This window comes from Maylandia zebra, linkage group LG7 (assembly GCF_041146795.1).
Source record: "Maylandia zebra isolate NMK-2024a linkage group LG7, Mzebra_GT3a, whole genome shotgun sequence".
Lineage (NCBI taxonomy): Eukaryota > Metazoa > Chordata > Actinopteri > Cichliformes > Cichlidae > Maylandia > Maylandia zebra.
The window spans coordinates 47,163,783-47,182,211 of NC_135173.1; the positions used below are offsets into that span (position 1 = coordinate 47,163,783).

At 41.2% G+C, this 18,429-nt stretch overlaps 1 protein-coding gene across 6 annotated transcripts in view; it reads right to left on the minus strand.

Annotated features, from left to right (window-relative positions):
• The window catches only part of LOC101487781 (mediator complex subunit 13L), an 89,880-nt gene that overhangs the window by 26,245 nt on the left and 45,206 nt on the right, over positions 1–18,429 (minus strand). For all 6 annotated transcript variants that reach the window (XM_076886519.1, XM_076886516.1, XM_076886520.1 and 3 more), the window contains 2 exons: positions 7,632–7,716; positions 4,856–4,939 (listed from right to left, as the gene is read on the minus strand). In XM_076886519.1, the coding sequence (XP_076742634.1) occupies positions 4,856–4,939; positions 7,632–7,716 (169 nt within the window). The remainder of the gene's footprint in view (positions 1–4,855; positions 4,940–7,631; positions 7,717–18,429) is intronic.

Genomic DNA, 18,429 nt, shown 5'->3' on the forward strand with positions numbered 1-18,429 from the left:
CGTGTCTGTTTTATAGCCATGCTACACTAAAATAACCACATTATTTATGCATGAGTATATAACCATTAGTGAAATTAAAGCACCAATATTAACAAGCATACTGTGGACTGCACTTGACATGCATAGAATTGACTGAACTAATGAGAGAGACAGACTCTAATACAACCATTCAGCCGTCTATAGTAATGATTAATTTATGACCCCCTACTTTCACTGAGCCCCACCACACACACTGAGCCTCCACCCCACTCTTCCTCCCTCTCACGCTTCTCCTCTCATGCTCTCCCCTGTAACTCTCTCCCCTCAGCGTCTGATGCAATGCGTTACCAACCCAGAGTGCTTTCCTCTCATTCAGACACAAAGAGAGCAGGAGTGTTGGGTTAAGAAAGGAGGGGTTGACGTTTGTGTTGTTGTTGGTGGTGGTGTTGGTGGGAGTGGGGGTGGGTGGGAGGAGTGGGTTTGGGAATGTTCTCCTGGATGCGCCGATTCCCGCTGTGCCCCAGGGACACATACGAGATAAACACCAGATAAGCCTGACAAAGGCAGCAGTGCCAAGGCGCAGGAGTTGGCACGAAGAGGCAGCATGCCATTGATATTAGCACCAAAGCGCCCCCTGTTGGGGATAAAAAGGCACAGAGTGGAAGTGAAGAGGAGACAAAGGAGGTGGTAACACAGCTGAGGCGGGAGGTCACTGTACGCCTAACTGAGCAATGTCCCCCTCATGGCACGAAAACGCTGATGGCCAGAGATCTGCAGGGGTTTTTAGGACTCACACTGTCAAGTGTGGGGCAACAGTGCAATTGTGGGAACAAGGGATGGTTTCTGTGTGTGTGGAGAATGAGGGAGGGGGGAGGCTGTGTGCTGGAAGTGAGCTGTGGAGATATGTGGCAAGTGCAGGTACAAAATGTACAGACATCTATAAAACACTTGTATTTGTTTGTGTGAGCGTTCAAGTACATTTCTCTCCGTCTCCGTCTCTGTCGTCCCTCGCAGGACTTGTAATAATTCACAGAAAGAACAAGTCAGGATTGGCATAGCAGGGGGGCGTACCAGCTGACAACATATTCAAACAGAGCTGTCGAACTCAAGAGGAATTACATGATGTGCAAAAGTCACACACACGCAAACACAAAAAAAGCACGGCACATGTTCATACGCCAAATGTGTATGAATGTCCACTTACAGTAGGACACACGTAACAGCGTCTTCACACCGCCCTACTGCCCACATATAATTTAATTAATCTCCAATAACGAGATATGTGATCACTGCTAGCTCTACTTACTAAGATGTACTGTTTGCAGTGGGTTGTTGATTTGTTGTATACTTGTACGTCATTTGTATATTGTGCAGTTTTATGGTGCCATCATGGGGTCTACAGAGATAAATTTATAGTTTTGCTAAAATTGGGCATCTTACATTAATATGCAAAAGTCTTGCGCAAACCGTGATTTATTTATATTCTTGTAAAGTGCTCTCCATGCTTTCTTTGGACACTCATTTGACTCATTATCGCTTGAGTTCTTGTACACGGCCATTTCTAGAGGAATGTGTTTTGTTTGTGTTGTTTGCTCGTCAGTCTTTGACTCATGAATCATTTAAGCATAAAACAAACACCTAACGCAAGAACGGAGTCAGAATCAGAATTACGTTTTAACGCCAAGTTTGCCTGGTACAGAACACCGGTACAGAAATAGAATATAGTGTTGAAGAGTGTCTACACATAACCCATTTTGAATTGTATCTATTGTATTATTTGTATTTTAATAGTACATTTGTATTTTTCTATACAAATGAATAGAAAAATACAAATGGGATCCACTTTGTTAGAATACAAAGTGAATCCCAAAGAGCAACTCGCTGAAAATTATGCAAATCTTGGCATGGTGTGGAGTGTATTCTTAAAAAATTTGCGGAAACTGGAAATGTGAAGGATAAAAGAGGAAACAGCTGGACTGAAAAACTGTCTGCGGCAGATGAACAGAATCTGAAAGTCATGTCCTTAGGAAACAGGAATAAAAATCCAGCAAAGACCTGACACGGTACTTGAGAAATGCACCTGACCCTTCAGTTGATCCATCTACTGTTCACTTAAGCCTCATCAGAGATGATCGCAATGAAAGGGTGTCTGTCAAGAAGCCACTCTTAAGGAAGGGAAACAGGAAGAAAAGGCTGGCGTTTACCAAATTACACGAGAAATGGATTAAAAATCAGCGGCAACAGGTCTTTTCACATTTTCCAAGATCAAAACTTTTGCACAGTAAATATGGTTTATACTGAAATCCACTCACATGAACTGTCCCTGAAAAATATATTTTTTTTAATTTACCACATCATTACTTTGTAGTCGCTCTTTTACCAGAACAAATGCAAACGTATAGCATTTGTAAAAAACAGCTGTTACCAGATGTTTCAAATTATTACAAAGTCACACATCAAAGGCCCTGACTGGACTGGAGGATAATAGCATTTGTTGGGGGGTTTCTTGTTTACAGCAAGCCATAACACATCACCAGTATAACACATGACCTCAAAAAAAGAGGAAGAAGAAAATGTTAAGAATCTATTGCCGAAGCTGCATGCCGTTATAGCTGGACTCTTCTGCCCTGAATGCATTACCCCATTGGGGTTAAACAGGCCCTTGGAAAGCAAACATCCCCTCTGAAACAAACCTGTACTACTTCCAAACATTTGAACCAGAGGCAGCAAAAGGTTTGCTACACAGTATCAAAGTATCTGATAGTACGATGGAGCCAAGTTATATGATCGTGGAGCTCAAGCATGGCCATTCATACTTCATTAAAATGATGAACCAATAAAGAAACAATTGAAGGACGAAAATGTTGCTGTTTTTTTTTTCCTTTTTGGTTTTGTTTTTCCAGCTGAAAGTTCTGAAAACAGACATTTCTCTGTTAGTTAGCAAAATCTTTCTGTTTTATAATTACAAGACAGCCTGGCCAATCAGCTACCAGAACGTTTTCTGTAATTTTACACATTTATTTCTTACAATTTAAGCCCAAACAGACTTCTATTATTAATTACAGCAGAATTTATTTATCACATATAAAAATCGAGCAGCATTATTGAAATTGCACTTCTTTTCTTATATTAATGCATCTCAGGGATTAAATGTGTCAATAAACTTCTTTACACTGACAGAAATGGGGGATTTCAGCGCTCTGGCACATGTGAGATCAAAGAGAGCTTTATGTGCACATGATGTACAAAGAGCTTGGCATCCCTGACTTAATGTTTCTATTTCTATTTCATTTATAGTTTTTGTTTTCAATTCACTTTAGTTCATTGTCCCTCAGTTCCTATAAAAGTTACTGCTACTTTAGAGTCTTCCCCCTCCTCCATGCACCTCAGAAGCTGCGCCAGAAACTACTCCTGAGCCAACACAAGCCGCCAGAGCTTCAGTGCTCATTCTAATATGTTATTTATATGCATTTTTAAAAAATATTAGAGGGACGAGCTTGTTATAGAAGTTAAGAGGTTTTATCTTCATATGCACAGTGGAAATATACACAGCAACCTACACTGGGAAAATTGTATTTCGCCGATCTCTCCCTTCACAGAAAAAAATTCTAAAAATTCTAATGAAAATAAAAAATAAATAAACTTTGGAAAAGAAAGTGGAAGTCATACATGTGCAAACAACGAAAAGAGTTCAAAAGACCTGCGTTTGAAAAACTGAGCTGTACCTCAACTTTGTGCAAGTGTGCAAACACATCTGTATAAATCAGTGGAGCAGCAGATAGCAACAGTCACAGTAATACTCAGCAGTCTCATTCAGGAGTCTGATGGCAGTGTCACAAGCATTCACAGTCTCTCCATCTTCATAAAATCAGTCAGCGAAAAAATCAAAACATCCACATTCTGAATTATATCTGATTCCTCCATTACTTTATCACCGATACATACAGTACGTTCTACCGGGAGTGCTTTTTGGTACAAAGATGTCACCGTCGCGTCAAGCTTTCTCGCAGTGTTTCACAGATATATGCAATACAAGTGACACACACTCCTCGAGATGTCACGCGGCATGCCTCGCTGAGAGGCTTCCACCTGCTCTAAACAGCTAAACCCAAGTTTGCCTCAGCACATCACAGCAGAGTGCACTCGTGTCAGCAACTTTCTACAGGAAGAGTTTCCTGTGCATTTGTTCCTTTGCGCTACGTTTGAATGACAATGCAATTTACAACTTAACAATGTCCAAATATATTATATAAACGCATGCATGATTTGTGCGTGTGTGTGCTCGTGTGTGTGTTTGCTGCAGCTACGCAATATAAAGCAGATTTCCAAAAGGAGCTGTTTGACAAAGCCACTTATTTATCCACTCAGCGTTTGAGCTCTGCTATGTTAGAAATGTAAAGAATGGTGCCTCCTCACCAGCAGGAAAAGCTGAAGTGGGCCGACCGAGCTGTGTGAGGGAAGTGTAATGGCTGCAGCAACAAGTTGAACTACTGCCATCACACCCACCCCTCTTTTTACTCTGTTTCAGTCTCAGTGACTGTCTCCCACACTGCCTACACAGCGTGATCCACAACCCTTCCCTCACCCTGGGAGCGAGAGAGAGGGGGAGCTGTGAGAACTCAGCTATGCTCTCACCTTCCAACACTGCTCTAGTTTTTAATAGTCTCCCACCATGGGCCAGCTGCTGAAACATCAAGGACAGACGACACTACAAAGTCTGACACAGCTATTCGCACAGCCAAGCTGTGTCACGCTTTGCAAACATGCATTTCTCAGAGTCAAACATACATGAAAGAGGAAAAAAGAAGAAGAAATCCTATTAAAAGTAACCAAATGAGACGTGTGCATGCACTTTTGTGCCAAGTGTTCGACTTACGTGTTGCCTAAAGACTTCTCCTCCAGCTCGTGCGGCTTGAAGAACCATTTTCCAATCCTCACGAACCCCTTATCCGTCAAACATCTGCAGCGATGAGCAAGAGAGGACAAGAGAGTAAGAGAGCCGTCAGTTTTCTCTCATCATCAGCAAGCAAGTGATTGATTAACTGCAACATCTGAATAGCATTGTGCGCTTCAATCAAAGCATCAAGTAACAAATAATATTGTTGTAAAGCTGAAAGAGTTTTTGAGTTTGTAAAAGTGATGTTCAGAATGAACTTTAAGGCAGCTGCATGATAGCGTGCAATTTCAATCATTTTCAGCCGAATAGTTTCACAGTTACAATTATTAAAAAAAAGTTATAATTAGCCAAAAAATGACCTTGCAAAATTTGTATTAGCGTTCTAATCTTCCTGTATTGAGCCATTTTACTTTGGCTCTTTGCTTCTCAGAACTATCTACTATTTTACTTATTACTAGTAATGCTGATATGTAGTTTGCAAGTGCACAGGGGAAGGAAGAGTAATTTTCTGCTAATCTGTTTCCCCAACGTGATTTGCACTTTTGCACATGGCTTGCCAAAACCACTTCTTTCATCTGAACAAAATATGATCACATCAAAGTTCAGTTCAGTCATCACGCTCCCTGTTTGGCTGTGCAACCAGCTCTTTTAGAAGTTTTTGACTCGTCTCTCTGTGCAGGTGCCAGTGAATCCCCCGCTGAAATCTCTGACCTGGGTTAAGGAATTACAGTGATTTCAAGTCCACCTCACTCACCCAGACTCAGCTATCCAAAACTTTCAGTCTCCAGCTGTACCATCTTTGGTGCATTCTGATTAATACATTTTCTCATCTGATCGTGCCTTTCCATTACATATAAGCTATTTCTGAGTTTTACAACAATATTCATAAGGAACAGATTACTATAATGACTGTAGGGTATGTATGTCTCTTTTCTCTTCCTAGATTTATTAATCAATCTGGATGAAACTTGCTACATAAACTGGCTGGGGTACCAGGACCATCAACATCTATACAGCTTTTGGGAATTATATTTATAACACTGACATCCTCACAAATTATGCATAATTTATGTAGTTACTGATCTCAAAATGAACTGTATCAACATTGCATCTGTGTGTATGTTGTTGTTTGTAAATGCATTTTGGCAAACTAATTCTTGACTGAATTGTGTTGTCACGTCACGTCATCGCCATCGCATACAACTGCATGCTAAAATGTAAAATGAGGCCTTGCCTTTTTTTCCTTTAAATGTGGGGAGTTGATATTTTTCTCTCATTTCCCTTAACTCTATCTTGACACCGCTGTGTTACCAGTATCTCAATTTACCTGCAACAGTGACTGCCAAAAGCTGTGCAGGAGAAAAACAGCAGGAAAAACCCCCAAACACACTTTTAGCTTTTTTTTAATCATCTGGCAAACAAATCACTTATGATTACGCTGTACAGAGTGTCGCTATTGCATTTTATTTATGATCATATTTTCTGATTCTGCCCACTGCGTTGTCTTTATTGGAGCCAACCAATACATTCATCTTCCAGTAGATCAAGGGTATGAGGATCATTTATGGTAATAAATAACAATAAAATAGCATCCATCCATTTGAGAGTCGGGATATAAATTTAAATCTATAAATCTGGTGGTTGATGTCACACTTTGATTCTTTATTCAGCAAAACGTCTTTACTGTGATTGGCCGGTTTCCTTGTGACGCTCTGTCTCTCATCCCAACTTGACGAGCAGCACAACAGAGTTATTGTAGCATCTTAACTTTTTCATTAACTTTAGCAAAAGTTATATTTCTGTCTTTATGCTATTCAATCCTTTAAATTAAAAAAAAACTGCTTGTAAAAGAAAAAAACTGAATAGTTTTTGATGACAATAATCATAATTAAAATCAGAGCTATAATATCGGCAGCCTGAGACAGAGGTCAGCTTGATCTGCAGAATATAAAAGAGAAAGTGGAACTGATACCTTTAGTGTTGAAACAGTGAGCTATTTAAGGAGTTAGCTTCAAGGTAATAGGAAGGTTAATTCAGCATGCCCCCTATGATGATCACTGATGCTTCACTTAATAGAGAGCAAATATGTGCTGCTTCATTTAACAGATGGCTCTGACTCAGAAAGGAGAGCTTTGGGTACTTGAGCAAGTGATTCAGCACTCAGTTTATAATTCCATTAAGGTGAAGCTCATGCAGGAAAACTAACACGCTCTGTCACTTTGACTTAAAGTTGTTGTTTTTTATTTGTTTGTTTGGTGACTTTCACAATTCAATTCCCAAAACAGGAAGAAATACACCCCTATTTTGCATTTAGAAGTCACTGTGTAAATATTTAGGAAATGGGAATCTGAGGACATATTGCACTATTATTTTACCCCTATCGCTTTGTTGTTGCACCTTTGAGCTGGGTGCAAAGGTAATAAAAAAATCTAATCTACATGTGTGTAAAAGGCTGAGCTGGCATGAAGCGACGCTGCTGTGTCAGACGTGAAGCCCTTCTGTGTAAACTCTGGTGGCATTACACCAGCTCGCTGTGGTTCAGCGAGCTGGTGTAATGCCATAAAGCGGGGTCTCCGTGGACACCAGCATGGTGAAATCTCTGTGTTAAACAGGACTGCTCATTATTTGCCTCAACAGGCTACACTTATGGGTGCCACAGTGGAGTTATCCAGCAGTACGCTTGTTGTTAGACACCATTTATTTACATTTGTTTACAGCTCTCGCGGTGGACTGGAGAAAGCGCTGATGGTTTTACCTTTCCAGCAGGTTGTGTATGGCCTTGAACAGAAGGGTTCTGCACTCGTAGGAAAGCCCACACTCCCACAGGCCCTCCTCACCAACTGAAAGAAAAGGAAACAAAGACATTTGTCAAGATTTTTTTTCTTTTTTTTTTTACTCTTTTGTTAATGAAAATTTGTAGTTGTATCAATCAACCAGCCATGGAGCGACATCCACCAATTTCCAGCATGCTTAGCCCTAACCAGTCACAGGCCTAGCTTGCAACTAGCACATCTTTTGCTCATTTGCCTCAGCTCTATCTTGGCACCGCTGTGTTACCCAAATCTCAACTCACCTACAATAGCAACTGCCAACAAGTGTGTAAAACTGCAGTAAACCACCCCCCCACCCCCAACGCACACTTTTAGCCTTCAAACTATTCACTCATGATTACCTTGTACATTATTATTTATTATTTATAGCCATTTTTTCGGATGCTTTGCTCTGCTGTGTCCTTATCAGAACCAGTCAATGCCCTAATCTTCAAATAGATCAACGATATAGAGGTAATATGTTCAATTACGAGCCACATGCTAACATGCTGTTAGTGGGGAAGCTGCTCGCTGTTGATAATAACAAACCCAATCAGACACTTAAAATCACCCTCATCTGACTGATCTGGACATTATAAAGAAGCTAATAAAGACAAAGTACAATAAAGCAAAGTGATTAAAGCTACCCAGAGCCTCAGTATGAGCATCAAAGCTGGTGAAGCTATAAACATAGTGAGAGATTATGTACACTTGACACTTGTTTTGTTATCTAAATCTGTTGCACCTCTATTTGCTCGATGTAAGGTAAAATCTCTCAAGCAAAGGCGCGTGAGCAGCAACCCATTTTCAGTTCATTTCTTTTTCCAGTAGCAGACTACTTAACTGTATATAAATGTATTCAGTTGTGTAAGTGAATAAGTTTTGCAGTTACAGGCGTATGCATGGAAAAAATCAGAATTTGGTTTGTATATGCTGTCAGTCATAGTCATTAGAAAGAAAAATCAGTATGAGGAGGTCACACAAAAGATCTGAAACTGGAATCAGCCAAGAAAATTGTGATGTGGCAGCTGTGAATCGGTGCATCTCTAATGAGAAAGTATTACATTACTGTTATCTCAGTAAGTAACGTCATTCACTGTGACAGTAGGACATCTGCACACGCCACCTTGACAATAATAAACAGCACATGGTCAACACGTTAATGAAATTTTGTTTATGGATAACTCTGTCAAAACATGCTGCATGTGCTGATGAGATAATTTACACATCATATTTAAAATCAAGATGATGCCCGTGTGTGTGTGTGTGTGTGTGTGTGTGTGTGTGTGTGTGTGTGTGTGTGTGTGTGTGTGAAGACAGAGAGTTTCCTCGGCTGTACAGCTGTCACATTGGCTGCAACGACGGCCCAGTCAAACCCCATGCAGTTGTCAGCCCCTGTTAGCCTGAGAGTGAGAGCATGCCTGTATCTATAAAGGCTGACACACAGGCTTCACCCTGCTCAGGTTTTTACATGAATAAAGAGTTTTAACTCAATTCACTTTTCCTTTAAAAACATGTCTGAAGACAAATTAAATCAAGTTTGTCTAAGCAGTTGGGTCTGCAGTATGCTGTGAACAATCCTTCTGCCTCCTGATTTCTTTACCCCCCACTCCGGCTCCCACCCAAAACCTACCCTGGCACCAACCCCCACTGCCTTCCTCCCAAAAAAAAAAAAAAAAAAAAAAAAAAAGGAGACACACTCTCACACACACACTGACAAATGCACACACAGCGGCCAGTTAACAGTGTTTCTCTTTGTTCTTTGCCATATACCTGCAGGGCTGCTGGAAGAACTGGAGGATTGTGGGTGGGTGTTGTGTTTGCTTATAGGGTGGTGGCAAACAAACCAAGCATCACAGAAATACACAAGGAAAAAAAAAAAAGGAATGAGAGACAGAAGCAGAGGCAGATCGCCGGGGGGATGGGTGGCACAAACCCCAGAAGAGGTTTCCTCTTTCTCTCCTCTGTCTCCTTTTTATCTCCTCCCTGATTTTCTCTTTCTTTCTTTTTTCGCCGTGTCTGTCTTTCTCCATTTCTGTTGCTTTGTTGATATTTCCCTCCTATTTTTTTCTTCTTCTTCTTCTCCATACCAGAGTGAATGAAATTTCCTTACTCGCCAGAATTACCCTGTAACCATGGAAACGCTGGCGGTGAGAGCATGGCGCCCTGGCATTCAATTTCAACACTGGTCCCTCCCACCCCTCACCCCTCCTCCTCCTCCTTCTCCTCCTTTTCTCTGTTCTATTGCTTCCAACACCCCTCCACCGTGCCCCCGCGTCCCCCCCACCCTTTCCGCCCTCCCACCCACCCACCCCTCATTTACTCCTGCTTCAGGGCTCAGACAGGAAGCTCGCTCATGCCAGCTCTTCTACAGAGGAGAGAGAGAGAGCGAACACCATGAGCAGAATGCCAAGTCTCCACAAAATCCAGCTCATTAGCTCTCACTGTCTCTATATCTCCCCTTCTCTCTCCCGCTATTAAAAATCCCACAATTTTTTTACCTTCCCAAACTCTGGCAGTCCTGTACAACCCATCTTCATTTACTCTCCTCATGACCAGCTCCATAACACGCTCCTGACCCCTATTACTCCAGAACTATGTCACAGACTCCTCAGCCTCACATTTTCCAGCACTTCCACCCAAAAGTCAACAAACTGAGCCACCATCTAAAAGGAAACATTGCCACATTCGCTCCCCTAATGCATGTAATTTTGTAGCTAATAAAAGAGAAGAACGTGTGTAGCAAATCCCAACGGTAGCACCAGAGTACGCTTTAGATGCCAGAAAACACGCGATTCACACTGGACGCTCACGTTTATAGTGTAGTTGTCAAAGAGCCAGCTCACTGCGCCATATCAACACGAGGTGTGACAAATCACTGTTGCAGGGAAACAAGGTCAGGCATCCACACAAGCACGTGCACGCGCTATTAGTGTAAATATAGAAAAAATGGAGTGTGAAATAAACTAGCAGTGATATCAAAAAGGGGATGAAGAAAATACCATGAAACTGTCATTTCACCAACAGTCGGCTGATGACCATCACTACCTTTCCACTTTTAACTGCCTGTTTTATTGGAGGAGCAACACGGAAGGCCTGATGAAGAAGCACACTGTCAACGCTAAATGCACAGCTAAGTGCAATACAGCTTTACAGCATCATGATCAATCATTCATACCATCCCGAGCTACAGGGAACTGCATCACGCCTGAAAGATTTTAAAGGAGCTGGGTGCAATCGACCTCGGTCTCCATTAGATTAAACTGACTCATCAGTTTTTGTTTTACTAGGTCTGACTAATTAGCACTCAGTTTTTAAAGAAGCAGATGCAATTAAAAGCTGTTTTCACATTGATTTACATCTTACACTCACTTCAAATTTATGTCGAAGTTGAAAGACAGTAAAGAAAAATGAGGGGAAACAACTGCAAAAAAAGAGTGTGTGTGCAATCTACCTAAGTAAACAGCAATAATTGAAATGATATGTTTAATGATATGATATATCATGCATGCTTCAGGATCTCTTCCTTTTTCATTACGATGCAACCTTACAATAATAGAGAGAAAACCCCAACAATCAGATGACCCTCTATGAGCAAGCACTTGGTGACAGTGGAAGGAAAAACTCATTTTAACAGGAAGAAACCTCAGGGAGGGGCAACCATCAGCCGAGGGGGAAAGGAGGGAGACGAGACTAAGGCTGTGTGAGAGGAACAACGAGAAAGTATTTTTGCCAGAATCAAGGCTGACTTTTTTAAACCCTTAAATTCCAATGATGACGAACTGTAAGCTCCAATATAACGACATTCCCTAAACACTTCACCCGCAGATATCATACAACGTGAACAGCATAGCCAAAGTACAAGAACTGCCCATTTAAAGAAATGTAAACTCAACGCCACTGTTCATTTGGTCCCTAGCAACAGACGTGCCAAGTGTGAAGTAGAAAAGTGAAGAGCACATAAACAAACAGCGATTCCTTCTTTTGTTAGTGCGATAAGAGATGAAAAATGGGAGTAAATTCTAACATCTGAGAAACTGGAGGAAAAAGTCAAAAATAAAAATCATGTGGAAAAATTACGCAATTAGCAAAGCAGCTGCTGTTAATCATGGCAATCAGTTGCTCAACTAATATCTTTATGAGCGCGTGCGTGGGTGCAAGTCTTTGTGTACATGCGTGTAACGTGAGGTAACATCCTCACAAATGCATGTTTATTTCACGCGGCCTTGCCACCCTCAATCCTCGTGCCACAATGCTCTTAACTGCTGCGCCACGTCAAACACAAACAAGCAGTGATGGAACTGGGTCGCCACTACCACTCTGAAAACTTCTCCCTCTCTTTTTCTCCATTCCACCCTCCGCATCTAACCCCAGCTTTCCACCTCCATCTGTCCATCAGTCCCTCTTTTTTTCGCTTTGTGTGCTCTCTCTCTCTCTCGCCTTCTCTTTCAGCTCCTCAGACTGTGTTGCCCTGGCACCACTAGAGGGACTGACCGCTCACTATAACTCTGAGCTAATAAACGCAAAGACGGTATTGATCCGAAGTCTAGCGGTGACATCACGCTGCCTTTCATACGGTGACCTTTTTCCACGCTTGAAAAAGTAACACGTTACTGTAATCACATTACATTTTGTCTGCAATCTTTCAAATACTGTGGGTAAAGCACATTATGGTTAATACTGAGCTCTTTAATGATCCCTCATGCTTTGTGAAAAAACCATGTGAGCAACTCCGTGGCAAAGATGGGGCTAAAAATGGCAGAGCAATCTACAACTTTCTAAGGTTTGGAAATATGCTGTATAATTCAAATGTATTGTGCAAAGGGACCGAGAACGTGAAGGTTAAAGTGAAGAATGCTGGATACGCCCTTATTAGTATAGGGATTTGTGCTGATATGTAGACATAATTATTAGCACAAATGTCACTTGGCAATTATGTAACAATGCGTCTCGTGACGATGCAAAAGTAATGTAACGAGAAGTGTGGCAGATGACTTCCTCCAGCTGAATTACTTCATGAAAAGAAACAAAAGGTGAGGTCTAATACATGACTTTCTTAAGCATTGTTGTTTCTCCCCCTCCTGCTCTCTGTCTCGTTTTGGATCAATAGCACCAGCAGTTCTGCTGTCCACCGGTGTCTGTGCCGTGCGCACACTATGAGCTCTCACTGGGCAGCGCGTGTGTGTGTGTGTGTTTATGTGTGCAATTTCACACAAACCCCGCTGCCACTTTACTAATTAGCTGGCCCGCTGCATGTCTGAGCAGAGGTTGGTCTCTGTTTACTCTGTGTGTATGTGTGCAAGCATCTATGTGTGTGAGTCTGCAATGCTTGGGTATGCATGGCAACACAGTGTGTGTTTTCATTAATATGAAAGAAAAGAAACATTACAAGGCTGCACAGATGGGGAGAAAGTGAAACAGAAGAAGACGTGGCAAAGAGAGAAAAAGGGAGGAGGACGATAACGACACATCTCAGGAGAGGATAACAAATCTGCAAATGCGGGTTGGGGATGGAGGCAGTTTTCATAATTATCCCCCAAAAAATCTTTTATAACTGTTCCCATATTTACTGAGTTTTTTTTTTAATCACAGAGTAAAAACTTATAACTGTTTTACTACTCTTTTTGTAACTATTTAAACATTTTTATTAAAAGAAATAATTTGAACTTTAACTGAACTTCACCCATTCAGTGGACACTTCATTAGGTACAACTTTATTAGGTTTAACTGCTTATTAAGGCAAATACTTAATCAGCCAGTTACACGGCAGCAACACAGCACTTTTAGGCATGTAGACACGATGTCCTAATGACCTGCTGAAGGTCAAGGTGAGCATCAGAATGGGGAAGAAAGATTATTCAAGTGACTTTTAATTAGGTAATATTTGTTGGAGCCTGTCAGGCTGGTGTGGATATTTCAGAACTGCTCATTTTCCCACACAACCATCTCTTGAGTTTACAGAGAATGGACCAAAGTAGAGGAAATATCCAGTGGGTGGCAGCTTTTGGACAAAAACGCCGCGTTGATGCCAGAGGTCACAGGATAATGAACAGACTGCATCGAGCTGATAGGAAGGTAACAGTAACTCCAATAACCACTTGCTACAAGGGATGTAGAAAAGCATACAATGTGTTGAATGTCAAAGCAGATGTTAGGAAACTGAAGCTACAATTCACACAGGCTCTTCGAAATTAGACAATAGAAGATTGTAAAAATATTGCTGAATCTCACGAGCCTTGAGTTTTGCTGTGACATTCAGATAGCAGGGTCAGAGTTTGGTATAAACAACATGAAAGCATGGATCCTTTTACGACCACAGCGTACCCTTCCAGCAGGATAAGGTTACCAAAAGACTAAGAATACTCAGAGTTGCATATAGCTGTAATTGAACACAGACAACATCTACAGCGTGTATGTAAATGTGCTGATGTCATGAAATGCTCACAGTACAGTTTACGACAATGCCTGGCAGTCACACACAAGAATAAGCGCTAACGCTTGATGAGGTCTAAAGATGTCACCCAGGAAAATTAAAAGGCTGTGAAAGCGGCCCATTTCAACATGCCTGCAGTGATCTTTTAGATCAGCACAAACACAAAGTTCAATTCTTTTTTATTCATGTATTGATCGGCACATTTAGCCCATGACGCTATCCCACTTCAATTTATTTTTCTCCCCTCTCCACATAAAGGGGAATATTCCAGCTAATAATGTGTGAGTTTGTGATATGACGCAGCAAACTTCTATCTTTTATATTTCTTATTTAATACTCACACAGACATCATAACAATAAAAAACAACAGTGTGCAGGGAGAAGCCAGATGCCCACAGGGGATTACTAACAGCGCTTTCCAGTACAGTAACAGTAGTTTGCTGTCTGTTTGCTGGCTGGCGAAATGGCACTGCTGCAGCATGAGCCAGAGTTTATGCAGCTTATACCCTAAGTATAGTCATAAACAAAGAAAGAGAACTGTCCATCACTGTTCTCCTCTTTTGGTCCACACTGCCAGAACGTGTGTTTTTTCTTAAGCTGGAGATGAAAACACAGTTCTTAATTTGTCAGTTAGGAGGTCACATCTGAGGCATCCAAACCTGCTACAGCTCACAGGTGAGGCGAAGCGAGAACCTGTTGCAGTATTGGAAACTTCTCTTGTTTGACTTTAGACATACTGGAATTTTTCTTGGGAGCAATTAGCATTGCTAATTCTTGGATAATTAAAATATTAAAGGGCCTTTTTTTTCCTCCACAGCTTGTCTGTTTTACATGGTCATTTTTCCCCCCTGCATGAGTTTGACATGGTGTGGCTGTCTTATGTAACAGCAGCTAGTTCTCTTCTCCGGCCTACTCTTTCTGGTTGTAGGTGTGCAAATGTGTTAAAATTAGCTGTACAATTTAGGTATAAAGGAATCCTGCGTGCATTGCCTGGATAACTGGCTGAAAAGCAGTGCTATTTTTTTCACTGTCTTCAGTGACTACATGATGTGAATGACACACGAGAATAAGATGAGAGGAAATCAGTTAAACAAGCAGCAGCTGACATTAGTGGCACAAAGGCTCGGCGTCGTACGGTGCTTTCTTTTTATCCTTGTAATACTCACATTGGTGCTTTACTGTGAGATTTACACATTTTAAAAGTTATTATGTAATATGCTTGTAGGATCACAAGCTTCAAATCCAGCAGAGGTTGTTTAGATGTGAGGTAACAAACACAACAAGGATTTCTGAAATTAAAAGAAACTTGGTTTCTGTGCTTGCTGCTTGTTTGCAGTTGGGGTGCTTTAGAGATCAACACCAGGTTTCTACATTCATTCATACAGCTCACTATGTAACATTAAATTTTGTATCAACACACGCACAAAAAAGGAACATATTTCCTTTTCACCTGATTTCAGCTTCATACTGTGCCCTCAATCCCTCACACACTCTCATGATCCAGTGACACCGTTCTCCTAAACCCGTTACCGACACCTGTCACTTCAACGCAACGGACCAGATCTCTAAAACACCCCGCTAACAATGCAGGATTCAGAAGGCGGTAAACAGGAAACACTGTGGGCTTTTGAATTTTACAGCTTGCAAATTGTTTACAACCTTTAAACTGCTGGCACAATGACTTCTGTTTCCCTTAATCCACCCTGGACAGTTTAGATTTACAACTTCTGGTTAAAGATTTAATTGTCAGCTGTGCGCTTATCATCATATTTCACTGAATACTGATTGTTTCCCATGAACCTTCAGGTGAAAATAAATTTTAACATAGTATACGACCTGAGGAGAAACACCTTTAGGAAACAGACAAAAAGAAAAGGAATGTACACATGGAAGGCACTCAGACCCAGGAGGTTCAGAGAGAGAGCGAGGGGGCAGCAGTGACAGCTAGGAGGAGGAGGAGGCTCTGAGAGAGTGAGGGGATGAGGAGATGGGGGAGAGAGAGATCTGGAATCAATTAGGTGACTGAGCTGAAGTTGCTTGCATAGCTGTGGTGGGGAGTCAGGCGGAGGGGAAAGAGAAGGGACCAGGGTGTGAGTGTTGTGCCATGAGTGAATGTGTCTATATAAACACAAGCTCAGTGCAGTATGCGCCCGCTCGTTTTGATTGGACGGCATATCTAACTATGCGTGTGAGCCTTTTTACCTGCTAGCCCTGACATCATCTCTTTAACCAGTAAAGTCAAGCCGCAGTAAAGCCCCTCGTCCGCTGAGCGCTCCGGAGCTAAGGTCAGAGTGGGTCACAAGAACGGATGGCTGGCACAGACCCAGGCCATGTCAACACAGCAGCTCTCACTATTCCCTTACGCAACTTCCCCTCGTTACTTCTGCGTGCACCAGATTCACACAGTGTATTCCTGTGCTGGCTCTGACACTGGGGGAATTTGACTCGACAAAGGAGGGAAAAAAACAGCAACACTGTGAACTTTGTAGTCCGTGTTGTTAAAGAAAAAAAAAAGAAAAGCCATGGTTTGTGAATGGTTAAACATATGCAGAGGATAAAGTGAAGTCACAACCTCAAGTAACGCCAATTGAGGTTTATTCACGTGATTTCAAAAGCATGTTGTGCAGCGTCACTGATGGCCGGATGTGAACCCTCTGAACAAGAAAAAAAAAGAAAATCTTTCTTAAGATTATTTTGCAAACCTTGGATCAAGGATAAAATGTCTTTTTTTATTTTTTAGGAATTTGGAGGAAAGGATTGCAAACTGTGACTCAGACATAATCACTTATATAATCATTACAAAATATGTATAAAAAAGTATGCCTTTTCTACTACACTAAACTAAAATAAAGCAAATCCTCACAATCACATATACTATAAACTTTTTCTGTCAATAAAAGCAAAATAAATTTAAAAAACACACTAGCGCTGTTTAAATTGGTCAAAAAGAGCCTAAGCTAGGTTGTTTGAACTTGGAGTATGATATGTATTACAGTATTAATATTTTCAAAATGTTACACAGCTACAGTTCAGCGTCTGGGGTGTTGGGATATGAAGTGCTTGTGTACATTAGGTCAGGAATAGATGGTGAAATGTTACAACTGCGGACTGAAGAGGGCTCGGAGAGCCTGGAGCACCTCCGCTGGCAAGCAAAAGGCATATTGATGAGAAGAAGAAAAGTTCAGAGAGCAGAAAGTAAGAAATGAAAGCACAAAATGTGAGGGTTACTGTGTGTGTGTTTGTTTGTTTGAAGGTTCAAAGTAGACAGTCAAGAAAGTCTGAGTGAAAATTCTCTGAGAAGTCAGCCTCAGTGTGAGCGGCACATTTTATATACTCAACAGGGGGCATGTCGGAAATGGGAAAGAAAAATAATATTAACAGAAACACAAAGAACATCTTTAAATTCACAAACTGCAACCGTACGCTAAAACTGAAAGACGCCAGCTGCTGCAGCTCAGATTTTCTCATCAGCTCAACAAAACAGACTCCAACACATCACTCATTCAAAGTTAACCGGCGATCGGTTTCTTATGCATGTTTCTACATTTGTCGGCTTCTTGACTTTTTTTTTTTTCATTTATTTTTAATTCAGTAAACAAATGTGGCGCATACTGTAAGCTTCTTGATTTATTTATCATCTCACCAGTCAGCCTGGCGCTAATTTGAAGCGATGCTGTGCATGATTCTGCAGCTTTTAATCGGGAAGAGCTTGTCGACACCATAATTTATAATTTACGGGATATTTACCGTATTAATGTAGAGTCAATGGTGCAATCAGAGTGACTGAAGAGGACTAAGCCCAGGCTATTATGTCAACAAAAAGAACAATATAAGATTTATCACTTTATCTCTAATATAACCTGCTAGAAAAAAAATTAGGGTGTAGATGTGCGTTTATAGGTTTAGTGCGTTTGTTGGTATAGAGGACAGAATCAGGGGAAAAGACTGAAACACAGGCAGAAAATAGGAGATAAGGAGCTGAAAAAAAAGCGCGGTATGTAAAATGCACTTGTGTTGGTGTGTGCATACACACGCTGGCCTCTTGCCAACCCTGACAATCAAAAAAAAGAAAAAAGAGCCAAGTCTGCAGAGAAAAGCCAACAGATTTATCCCACACCCTTATGTAATTTGACAGTCACTTAGTTCTCTCAAACCAGCACAACACACACACACAAATCAACGGTACACACTAATCTTTTGATGTCTAGGATGCAGACGATGGATGGATGGATGGATGCTAAGCACTAAGTGTCAAGTGTTGTCCCATAAGTCAGTGGGAAATATATAAATGAATGAACGGGATGTGGCGT